General features: G+C 46.2%; 1 protein-coding gene across 1 annotated transcript in view; it reads left to right on the forward strand.

The window, feature by feature from the left end:
• The window catches only part of SZT2 (SZT2 subunit of KICSTOR complex), a 103129-nt gene that overhangs the window by 25969 nt on the left and 64689 nt on the right, over positions 1-12471 (forward strand). Inside the window, exons 12-18 of the mRNA XM_081323409.1 lie at positions 4021-4163; positions 4394-4546; positions 7953-8067; positions 8847-9052; positions 9750-9974; positions 10245-10323; positions 11530-11621. Of these exons, the coding sequence (XP_081179535.1) occupies positions 4021-4163; positions 4394-4546; positions 7953-8067; positions 8847-9052; positions 9750-9974; positions 10245-10323; positions 11530-11621 (1013 nt within the window). The remainder of the gene's footprint in view (positions 1-4020; positions 4164-4393; positions 4547-7952; positions 8068-8846; positions 9053-9749; positions 9975-10244; positions 10324-11529; positions 11622-12471) is intronic.

The following is a 12471-nucleotide window of genomic DNA, read 5'->3' on the forward strand; positions in this document are numbered from 1 at the left end:
AGAAACGTCTTGAGATCGCGACGAAAGGAGCGAAGATCGGGCGCCATCCGGAGCTCTACCGGTAGCTGATTCCACAGCTCCGGGGCGCCCACAGAGAAGGATCTCCCCCTGGGGGCCACCAATCGACATTCTCTGATCGGTGGCACCCTGAGGAGGCCCTCTCTGTGGGAACGCACAGGGCGCAGGGAGCTTGATGCCGGCAGCAGATGTTCCCTAAGGTACTCCGGCCCCATGCCATGGAGGGCTTTAAACACTGTTACCAGTACCTTGAATCTCACCCGGAAGACAACTGGCAACCAATGCAGCTCACGGAGCAGAGGTGTAACGTGGGAGTATCGGGAGACTCCCAACACAACTCTCGCGGCTGCATTCTGTACCAGTTGGAGCTTCCGGGTGGTCCTCAAGGGCAGCCCCATGTAGAGAGCGTTGCAGTAGTCCAGACGAGAGGACACGAGCGCATGAGTGACCGTGCACAAATCATCCCGGCTAAGATAGGGCCGCAACTGGCGCACCAGGCGAACCTGGGCGAAGGCCCCCCTAGTCACAGCTCCTATATGGTCTTCCAAGGTGAGCCGAGAATCTAGGAGGACTCCCAAGTTGCGAGCCCTATCTACGGGGGGTAATAGTTCACCCCCCATAGCCAGAGGTGGAATGTCCGAATAAACCCGGGATGAAGGTATGCAAAGCCACTCAGTCTTGTCGGGGTTGAGTTGAAGTCTGTTCCTCCCCATCCAGACCCGAACCGCCTCCAGGCAACGGGACATCACGTTGAGGGCATCACTGGGGTGGTTTGGGGTCGAAAGGAAAAGTTGGGTATCATCAGCGTACTGATGATACCCAACTCCAAAGCCACGAATGATCTCACCCAGCGGTTTCATGTAGATGTTGAACAGGAGAGGCGAGAGGACCGACCCCTGAGGAACTCCACAAATGAGAGACCTCGCGGTCGACCTCTGCCCCCCTGCCAACACCGACTGCGAACGTCCCTGGAGATAGGAGGAGAACCACTGTAAAACTGTGCCTCCCACTCCCAGTCCCCTGAGACGCCGCAGCAAGATACCATGGTCGATGGTATCGAAAGCCGCCGAGAGGTCTAATAGGACTAGAACAGAGGAATATCCCCTGTCCCGAGCCCTCCAGAGATCATTCACCAGCGCGACCAATGCCGTCTCCGTGCTGTGCCCGGGCCTGAAACCCAATTGGTACGGGTCCAGATAATCCGCTTCATCCAGGACCAGAGGGAGCTGATGCGCCACCACACTCTCAACAACCTTCGCAAGAAAGCGAAGGTTGGAGACAGGACGAAAGTTGTTCATTACAGCTGGGTCCAAGGCAGGCTTCTTGAGGAGAGGCCTCACCACCGCCTCTTTCAAGACGGCGGGGAAGCTACCCTCACTCAGAGAAGTCGATATAACTGCCTGGAACCAGCTGCGTGTCCTCTCCCGGGCTGCATAGACCAGCCAGGAAGGGCACGGGTCCAATAAACATGTGGTGGTGCTCAGCCTCCCCATGATCCTGTCCACTTCCTCCGGAGTCACAGAATCAAACTCCTCCCAGGTGATATCGACAAGACCGCCCGTGTCCTGATCGTCAGACTCTGCCCAGTCAGAGTCCAGACCGGTCCGAATCCGAGCGATTTTGTCCGACAGATGTTGGTTAAACTCCTCGGCACGACCCTGCAAGGGATCCTCCCTCACCTCCTGATTTAGGAGGGAGCGAGTCACCCTAAACAGGGCGGCCGGGCGATTATCTGCGGACGCGATAAGGGTGGCGAAGTAGTTTGACCTCGCCTCCCTTATCGCAGCGAGATAAGACCTAATGTAGGCTCTTAGTCGCAATCGGTCGGATTCGGATCGGCTGGACCTCCAACCGCTCTCTAGACCCCGTCTCCGACGCTTCATCTCCCGGAGCTTCGCAGAGAACCATGGAGCTCGACGGGATCTGCACCGGGTCAGGGGCCGCAGGGGTACAACCCGGTCAAGAGCCTCAGTGGCCGTCCTTTCCCAGGCTTCCACTGAGGCGTCTGCCGAGCTGTGAGCAAGGGAGGCAGGTGGGGACCCCAGCGCTGCCTGGAACCTCTGGGGATCCATTAAGCGTCTGGGGCGGTACCATTTAATTGGTTCCAAACACCCACGGCGGGGGGTGGCAAAACGGAAGACCAGCCGCAGGAGATGATGATCGGTCCATGACAGGGGCATAATAATTGGAGAGCCCCCACCAAGATCATCTAACCACCGTCCAGATAAGAAAACTAGGTCAAGGGTGTGGCCTCCCTCATGAGTCGGTCCCGAAATTACTTGCGTCAGGTCCATGGCCGTCATGGAAGCCATGAACTCCCGAGCCAACTCAGATGATCCTCCCAGCGATGGTAGATTGAAGTCCCCCAAAACTATAAGTTTCGGGAACTCAACCACCAGCCCAGAGAGGACATCGAGCAGCTCAGGCAGGGCTGCTGCTGCGTGACTAGGTGAAAGGTACACCAGCAGCAAGCCCAACTGCGCACCAGGGCCGCATCTCAGAAAGAGAGACTCACACCCGACTATCTGAGGAACAGTGGCCTCCCGCGGACATAAGGTCTCCCTCATAACAACAGCCACACCCCCACCCCTACCCTGAGCCCGAGGCCGGTGCAGCACCCGGAAACCTGGTGGGCAAAGGTCAACCAGAGGAATCCCGCCCTCTGGGCCCAACCAAGTCTCCGTGATGCAAGCCAGGTCCGCCTGCTCACCCTCGACCAGATCACGGACGAGAGGAGCCTTATTAGAGACAGACCTGGCGTTCAAATACACCAGCCGGAGCTCAGGGGGCTGCACACCCTCACTCCCGGGACCTTGGGGTAGAGCCAGAGGGTCGGAGTGCCCCACCGCTTGTAAACAGCGGAGAGGCCTTCCCCGAGATCGATACGGCCCTCTGCTCCTACATCTGCTGCCATTCCCTGATGTCGTGGGAATAGGTAGCCCCACGACCAGCCCTGGAGCCCCGGAGGTAACCGACCTCCGCTCCTCCCCCCTGCGATCTACATCGGCACTAGCCAGAACAGCGGTTGTTGGATAGCCCCCCTTGTCCAAACAACCAAAAGAACCCTCCCGCCTCCCTAACCCCCTAAAAAATTTTGACAGAAAAATAATCAGGGGCCTCTTATTAGGTCTACGTCGAAGGCCCCTACCCGTGCCCAGCCAACTCTCAGGGTCCCAATAAATGGGCCCTTCCTCGAGGTTATAATCGGCTGGCAAGGCGGGTCGCACCCAGGAGGGGGGAGCACCCCTGAGGGCGAGCAAGTCCGTGGAAGAATATTTAAAAGAAGGCATAAATAGCAGTCCGGGTCGTAGGCCAGGGGTCAGCAACCTGAAACAGTGAAAGAGCCAGTCGGAACCGGTTCCCTCACAAAAGGAAAAACTGGGAGCCGCAAAAAAATGTGTGCACATGCGCATACATGCGCGCATGCGCAGAACAGGGTTGACTGAAGAGTGGAGCCAAGGCGAGATATGCACCTACCCTGCATATTTGAATTGATTGGTCGAACTTTTTTAGTCCCAATTTTTTTTTTTTTTTGGACTGCACATGGCTGAGGACTGGGAGCCGCAGGAGATGGCTGAAAGAGCCGCATGCGGCTCCGGAGCCGCGGGTTGCAGACCTGTGTCGTAGGCAGTCCATAGATAATAGTCCGTGAGGAGGATCTATTCAGAGGGGGGTGTCCCAGGCCTCCAACCAGCCGCTGCCACTCAGCTGGATAAACCCCCTGGGCAGGCCTACCACCGTCCTCTCACGACGGCCACAGAACCAGATCTCAGGGGGATGGAAGTCTGGAGCAACCACACTGGGTATAGCGTGCCCCATAGAGCTCTCACCTCTAGGGGCAGCAGGTGTAGATTCGGCCATCCTCTCACAATGGCTAATACCCAGAGTTCTCTGTCCTTTGAGGGTGTAAAGGGTAATATGGTTTTTCTGAGCTAAAATGTTTAAACAACCTGTTGCACAGATGCAACCAGATTCATGAAATATGATGTCTACCATTTTCAGGTCCTGTCCTTGCAGCATAGTAGCTCAGACTCCAGTCACTCACAGTTTGCAGCCTACTGGAAGCCCATCCTGTCAATGGATGCCAATCTCTGGCAGAGGTGGTTACACATGCATCGCATTGTTATCCTCTTGGAACACGATATGTAAGTGCAAAAAAAAAACCACCATACAAGACTTGTATCATGGCATGGTATTGTATTTAACGTTTAAAGGTTTCAGAGCTTACCAGCCGTTGTGTTGTTACTGAGGGCTGAGGGATAACAGAGGTTGAGGAATAAGCATGTGAATTTTTCCCCGGGGTAGGTAGAATGGGGTATAATGATGGTACCTGAATAATAATGGGTACTAACTAACTGTTTGATCTGTTTGACAGGCCAGTCCCAAAGCATTTGCACACCCCAGGCAACAATGGTCGTTACAGCACTATCCAGTGTCGCATTTCCCATTCAGCTCTGACTTCTTTGCTGCGTGACTGGAGTAGTTTTGTGCTGGTAGAAGGCTACTCTTATGTCAAGCTCATGCACAGGTGAGGGAATTAAGGGGCAGAGGGGAGAAAAAGCTGAGCCTGAGCTGTTGAAGTCCATGAAGATGTAAAATCCAATGGAGGTAGAAGGTTTTTGCATAAAATTGAGCCTGAGGGGTTCCCCCCCCACTATGGTAAGTAGCCAACTGAGTCATGTTGAGTAAATAGCTCTTAAGAGGTAAAGCTCATCATGTACTTCATGTTCATTCATTAGCATAGATAGTCCTCGACTTATGGCCACGATTGAGACCAAACTTTCTGTTGCTAATCGAGACATTTGTTAAGTGTGACCACCTTTCTTGCCACAGTTCTTAAATGAATCTGGCTTCCCCGTTGACTTTGCTTGTCAGAAGGTCACAAAGGGGATACTGCAACCATCCTAAGTATGAGACAGATGTCAAGCGTCTGAATTGTGATCATGTGACCATGGGGATGCTGCAACCCTTGTAAGTGTGAAAAAAGTCAAAGGCCACTTTTTTTCAGTGCCGTCGTAACTTGGAATGGTCAGGAAACGAATGGTTGTAAGTCAAGGACTCCCTGTATAGAGCATCTGAAATAATACAAGAGCTGCTTTTGCAAGGCTCCTGTGGCTTACACATTTCCATATCCAACATGCAGTGGGTTGTGCAGGTAGGCATTTGTTCATAGGGCAACTCCGGTTCCTTCTTGTACACCTTGAATATTTTCTTTTGAAACTCTGGAACTGAGATTTTTGATGCCTGTCTTGAGGCTCAGTACAGATAGTTCTTGACTTAATGATTTGTTCAGCAACCATTCAAAATTTAGGGTGGTGTTTAAAAAATGGGTTTTCTGACCCATTCCCAAATTTATTGCAGTGTCCACATGGTCACATGATGCAAATTCGTGCACTTGGCAGCCTGCCTGCAGTAATGATTGCAGGAGCACTTCAACTTGCCTATTCACTTGCCTATTACCCCCCACCCCAATATATATCCTTTTGGATGCCTTATATCCTGCCTTGCAGGGTGGCAAGGAGCCCCAGCTCTGTGCAGCTTGGCCAGTTGTCTTTTATCACAGTTCCCTGCCCCAGTTAATAATAACAACAATAACAACAACAACAATAATAATAAAGTTGGAAGGGATCTTGGAGGTCATCTAGTCCAACCCCCTGCTCAGGCAGGAAACCCTATACCATTTCAGACAAATGGCTGTCCAGTCTCTTCTTAAAAACTTCCAGTGTTGGAGCATTCACAGATTCTGGAGGCAGGTTGTTCCACTGATTAATTCTCCTTAGTTCTAAGTTGCTTCTCTCTTTGGTTAGTTTCCATCCATTGCTTCTTGTCCTGCCTTCAGGTGCTTTGGAGAATAGCTTGACTCCCTCTTCTTTGTGGCGGCCTCTGAGATATTGGAACACTGCTATCATGTCCCCCCTTCGTCCTTCTCTTCATTAAACTAGACATACCCAATTCCAGCAACCGTTCCTTATATGTTTTAGCCTCCAGTCCACTGATCATCTTTGTTGCTCTTCTCTATACTCTTTCTAGAGTCTCAACATCTTTTTTACATTGTGGTGACCAAAACTGGATGCAGTATTCCAGGTGTGGCCTTACCAAGGCATTGTAAAGTGGTATTAACACTTCACATGATATTCTATCCCTCTGTTAATGCAGCCTAGCACTGTGGTGGCTTTTTTGGCAGCAGCAGCACAATGCTGGCTCATATTTAAGTGATTGTCCACTAGGACTCCGAGATCCCTCTCACAGTTGCTACTATTGAGCAAGGTACCACCTATACTATACCTGTGCATTTGGTTTTTCCTGCCTAAATGTAGAACCTTACTTTTTTCACCATTGAATTTCATTTTGTTAGATAGCCCCCAATGTTCAAGTCTGTCAAGATCCTTCTGTATTTTAAGCCTGTCTTCTGGAGTGTTGGCTATTTTTTTATTTTTATTTTTTATTTTAATCCCATTTATATCCCGCCCTTCTCCGAAGACTCAGGGCGGCTTACAATTTAAAGCACAAATCAATGTGCTTAGCAATAGCCTTCATTCTATGTATATGCCTGCTTATTAGGGCTTTCGCCCCCCCCCCAAGCGGCATTATTACAAAGTCAGCTTAATTGCCCCCAACAATCTGGGTCCTCATTTTACCTACCTCGGAAGGATGGAAGGCTGAGTCAACCTTGAGCCTGGTGGCAGCTGGTGTTACTTAAGGAGGCATTAGCCCACTGCTCCACCAAGGCTATTCCTGCCAGCTTGGTGCCATCTGCAAATTTGATGAGTTCCCCATCTATTCTCTCATCCAAATCATTGATGAAGATGTTGAAGAGCACTGCGGCCAGGACAGAGCCCTGGGGCACTCCACTACACACTTCCCTCCATGTAGATGTGGTTCCATTGAGGACCACACGCTGAGTACGGCCGGTCAGCCAGCTATGAATCCATCTGGTGGTGATGCTGTCTAACCCACATTTTTCTATCTTTTCAAGTAGTAGGTTGTGATCTACTTTATCAAATGCCTTTTTGAAGTCCAAGTAAATTATATCCACAGTATTCCTTCTCCTTCGGGAGAAGGGCGGTATAGAAATCAAATTATTAAATTAAATTAAAATTCCTCTACTCCACTAATTTTGCCAAGCAGAAGCACTTCATTGTCTCTGCTGCCTCCTTTTTAGCCCCATCTTCTCCCCTGAATGTTTCCCTACATGTAGTTCCAGCTACACTATCTTTGGAAAGCTTTTCACTACCTTTGCAGCCTGCAAGGCAGGGTGCAAGGCAGCCCAAAGGGGATAGGAGGGTGGAGGAGAGTTAATTAAAAGTTTTAAACAGAACATAAAAATTAACAAAAACTAATATATAAATGAAGGAAAAAGACAAAAGAAGCAGGAAAAATAGATAAAAGGAAATAAAAACTTCTGATTTCCTTTGCAGCAAATACAAGAAAAGCTTACTTTTTTCTATTATCTACTTTGCTTTAATCGTCAAAACCACAAAGCATAAATTCATTTTTTCTTATTTCATACAAAAAGCCTACAAGAGGTTGCCAGTTAGTCATAAATATTGATATTCTCTTTTTCTCTGATTAAGGAAGTCAATTTAACCATCTATACAGGTTTATCACCTTCGCCAAACATTTCTCCATTGCGGGTGGTATTGATCCTTTCCACTTTTAAGCAATTAATAATCTTTTTCTGCAATTATTTATAAAAACAAAAGTTTCATTACTTTTTTTCTAGCTGTCCATTAGTCTCAAAGGAAAAGCCCCTTGTTTCAATTATACTTCAATCTTTAAATTCTTCTGAATTTGTGCATGCATGTATTTGTGTCTAAAAATTCTCAGCTTTTTTACATGTATCCAACAAATATGATAAAATGTCCTTTTACTTATTGCTGCCAGCACAATATATTTATTCAATTTGCTTCCCCCCCCTTTTTCTTGTTCTGTAGCTCTGAAGATCTGCCTCCTTTTTCATTTTATGTGGTGAGGATTATTTCGAAAGCTCCTTGCATGGTTCTTCGGCTGGGTTTCCCTATTGGGACACTTGCAAAACTCAGGAATAAAGTGAGTGCCGAACAAGTTTTCTTGAGTCACAAGAGACATGTTTAAAATTGCAAAAAAATACACAGCTAAAATGTGCATGGTGGATGTTAGCCTTGGAATAAAGTTTTAGGATTGCCAGGAAGCATGTTTTGCATCTGTATTTTTTGGTTGCTTATAAAAAACTTGGGCTCACATTACAGCATCTCTTCCAGACCTAAACAGCAATTAGCAATCACTACCTGAAGGTAGCTGAATGAATCATTTTCCCCATGACAAGATTTTATAGAACAAGTCATTTCTAATTAGAATGTATGAGGAGGAGACAGGATTTGACCTTTTTAGGTCAGCTTTAAGGTAAACTAGTTCCATAAGGAATGTCCTTGTGGCACTGATGAATTTATTGACAAAAAATTTAAGTTATTGTTGACAACAACAGGCTCACTCCTCTGGGAGAATTCTGGGACTGAATACGGCTACATTGATTTTATTATTTAAATTTATTTTCAATATATGCATTCCCCCCCCCCCCCCGTTTTTTACAACCTTCAAACTACAATTTAACACTTTAAAAACAAAATAAAATTCTTAGCACAACGAAAGCCTAGACAATAAATACATTTGTATGTTACAAAAATTAAGCTAACAACATAGTAACGCGTTAAAATGTGTGGTAAAAGGTCGGAATGTAGGAGAGCATATGCTGCAAAGGAGTTCAGCGTCTGGAAAAGTTGCTGTTCTTACGAGTGGTGCTAATTCCCGATATAAAAATGATTCCTTCTTATCTACTTGCCTTTCAACAGATAGTAGAAGAACTGAGAGACTGCATCCTTCAGTTACGTTTCCCCCACAGAGTACAGAGCAAAGAGGCAACTCCAAAAGTAAAGCGAAAGGTCCTCGGCAGCAGTTCCCCATCAAAGTCTTCTTGTCTGCCTATGGGCCAGCCACCCCTCTCAGACAGACCTTGCCTTATAGTACTGCATAAACCTCTGGAAAAACTCCTTATCAGGTATTATGTACGGGGCATATATACATGCACACTTAACATATCCGTACGTGCAGAATGTTAATTCCCAGAGATGCAGTTGCTTTAGCCTAGCTGCTGTTTTCCAGGTGTCTTTGCCTGTAGTTTTTGCGTTCCTTTATCCAAATGGACAGTGGATGGCTGTGGATAATGGGAACATCTTGGAATGTTGCTTGGTTGAAAAAGAGCTTGCCGGCTTCCCCTGTGCCTTATCTTGATCTTAATAATTCATTCACATAAATGTATCTCAAAATATTATTGAAAGTGATATGCAGCACGCACTGCAAATAGACCACTTAACATGTCCCTGAATTCATAAAATGTGTTTGGGGCACAAAATTTTCCTGTACCCATGGCTTGCCTATCTGGATTCAGGCATGTGTAGAGAGGGACATTTTGTTTCCTCCGCATATTCCCTTTGACTCTTGAATCTTGGACAGTTGAGCACTTTTTTTATTTTAAAACAAAAAGGATTTACAAGAACAGACAGAGACTGATAGTATAATTTATGACCCATAACAAACCAGTAAGTTGTTTACTGGTTATGTTGGTTGGAGATACTGGGAATAGTTCAAAAACATCCAGCTCAGAAGTCTTGTATAGATTGTATATTGAGATCTTAATGAGAAATCCAACTCCGCAGTCACCTGTTGTCTTAATCCTCCTTCTTTCTCTTTCTCAGATACGAGAAGCTTCCCTCTGACTATCATGTTCCATGTCTTTTACCCTTGGAGAATCCTCCCATGTCAGGTCCGCTTACTATGGTGGCCAACCGCACAGCTTCCTCTACCCTGGCCTCCTTATCTCGCTATTTTTATCACCAGCGCTGGATCTGGTGTGTACAGTCAGGGCTGGTCCCGGCTGTGCCCATCACAGCTGTGGCCCAACTACTGTCCACTCTCACTGAGTAAGTACCTATTTTGTCATGAGATGTGTTGGAATCTGCAAATAGGGGAGCTATAAAAGTAAAAGAAAAAGCAATTATATCTGAGTCACTTCTTTCTCTGAAGGTCAGTTGCTTTTGCCAGTGTAAGAGTTGAAGTGAGGAGGTGTTTTTTTTTTTGCATTTTCACTGTGGGGAAAGAACATTGTGCCGAGTCAACAAAATGTTCTCTATCTCGCGGGAAACCAGGATGCAATAGCCTTGTAACTTATTCTTCTCTTCGGCATGGTGCAGGATACGCTTGTCTGAAGGCTTCCATTTTGCTTCTAGTGGTGAAGGAATTGTCAGTATGGTTCAAGAATTACCTATGAAGGTAAATCCTGTTGCTTGTTTTATTTTGTTATGTTCTCTGGTGCCACATGTTCCCGTTCACAAGGAAATTGGTAAGAGCATAGAAAGGTGCATAGAAATATGGTATATGTGCCTTCGAGTCCGTGTTGACTCCTGTAACTTTCTGGACAAGTCCATGCAGTTTTCTTGGCAAGATCTGTGACAATGTCACTATGAAATGGTTAAGACATCAGGCTGGAAACCCCAAAATCATGGGTTTAAATCCTACCCCTCAGGCATAAAGCCAGCTGGTTGACTTGGGTCAGTCACTCTCTCTCAACCCTAGGAAGGAGGCAGTGTCTTAACCATTTCATCAATTTGGCTCTTTTTCTAAAAATCTTAGCTCTTGGTATATCAAAATGTATTATGGTGTATCCTTGCCAAATAGTATAAATATTGCCATAGTGATTTGTTCTTTACATAGATGATCTATGACAGGGGTAGGCAACCTCGGCTCTTTTATGACTCATGGACTTCAACTCCCAGAATTCCTGAGCCAGCTATGCCTACCCCTGATCTGTGACAAAAATACTTATTTAGGTATGATAAAGGTAAGGAAAGGATGGGGGAAGTCTACCAACAAATGGGTGTAGAGCAGTGATGGCAAACCTTTTAGAGACCAAGTGCCCAAACTGCAACCCAAAACCCACTTAGGTATCGTTGGGTGCTGGGTGGGCGTGGCCCATTGCGTGGGCGTGGCTGCTGTGGTAACGGCAGACTGGGTGGGACTAAAAAGTTCAATCAATCAATTCCAACTTTACGAGATCTTTTTTTCCCCTGCAAGAAGCTGAAATTGATTGATTGATTGAACCTTTTTTTTGCACACGGCGGTGGAGGCCTAAAGCGAAAAGGTTTTATAAAACCCAGCTGAAGGCCTAGGACTGGGGTGACGGCCCGCGTGCCCCCCTCTGGCACACATGCCATGGGTTTGCCACCATGGGTGTAGAGGAATACTATGAAAGGGATATTCATCGATAATTGTCAAATAAATATGCCCCTTGTTTTTTCCTCCATAGTCTCTCATCCAAAAAAGGCATATTATATTATATTCTGAGAAAAATCTGCTCTTGATTTGCCCAGGAATTTTATGACAAATTGGCACTGCATCTCTCTAGTCTTGGAACCTCATTGTGCTAGGAGAGAAGTGGCAAAGGAGCTTGGCAAATTTACAGTTGGTTTTCTTCCACAGAGTGACTCTACAAGAGTGAGTGACAATGAGAAGCACACCTGCATTGTCCAATATGTGATCTTCCCCCCTCATGCTACATCTACCAAAGACAGGTAAGAGAAGAAGTCCTGACCCTAAAAGGAAGCATGCAAGGAATAGAGTCGCCCAGGTTCTGTTGTAGCCGTTATAAGAATGTGCGTGACTAGAAGGCATCCAAGGGGTAAATAGATATACCAGGGGTAGGCAACCTCGGCTTTTTTATGACTCATGGACTTCAACTCCCAGAATTCCTGAGTCAGCTGACTCAGGAATTCTGGGAGTTAAAGTTCATGAGTCATAAAAGAGCCGAGGTTGCTTACCCCTGAACTATACCGACCACAGCTTTTATCTACTGCAAAGGAGCCTTTGGTTGCACACAAAATTCTCCACCTCGCTCCTCCCCAGAAAAATTAACATTGACTCGAAGATCCCATGGTTCTTTTTATTTGTTTTTTTTTTGTTGTTAATATAAGATAGTACTGACTTACAGAGTTAATATTACCATATAATCCTTATAATAAATAATATTTAGGTGTTCAAATCATGCATTCTGAAAACAGTAAATGAGTACGTCATAAAGTATAAACATATGATAATATTCACACCTTAATTTTTATTCTATAAAAAGCCATTTTTTTCTTGCAAATCTTGAGTTTTGATAGTTACAGTTTTATTCACATTATTGTACCAAGTTCTGTTTGCTTGTTATGTGCCTTTCTGGAATTCCAGACTGTGGATAACCCCACTTCTCTCCAAAATTAGCACAAATGAATATCCATTTCTTTGTACCTGTGGACTAACACTCCATAGGTTTCTTGAGCTTGAAGCAAGCCCTTGTGCAGTCTTTGCCAAAGACCCACAGCTGTGCTTCTCCAGAACATGAAATTAATAAAAGTGCTTTAAAATGACATCATCATTGGATTC

This window comes from Vipera berus (genome assembly GCF_964194415.1).
Source record: "Vipera berus genome assembly, chromosome: 3".
NCBI classification, from domain to species: Eukaryota; Metazoa; Chordata; class Lepidosauria; order Squamata; family Viperidae; genus Vipera; species Vipera berus.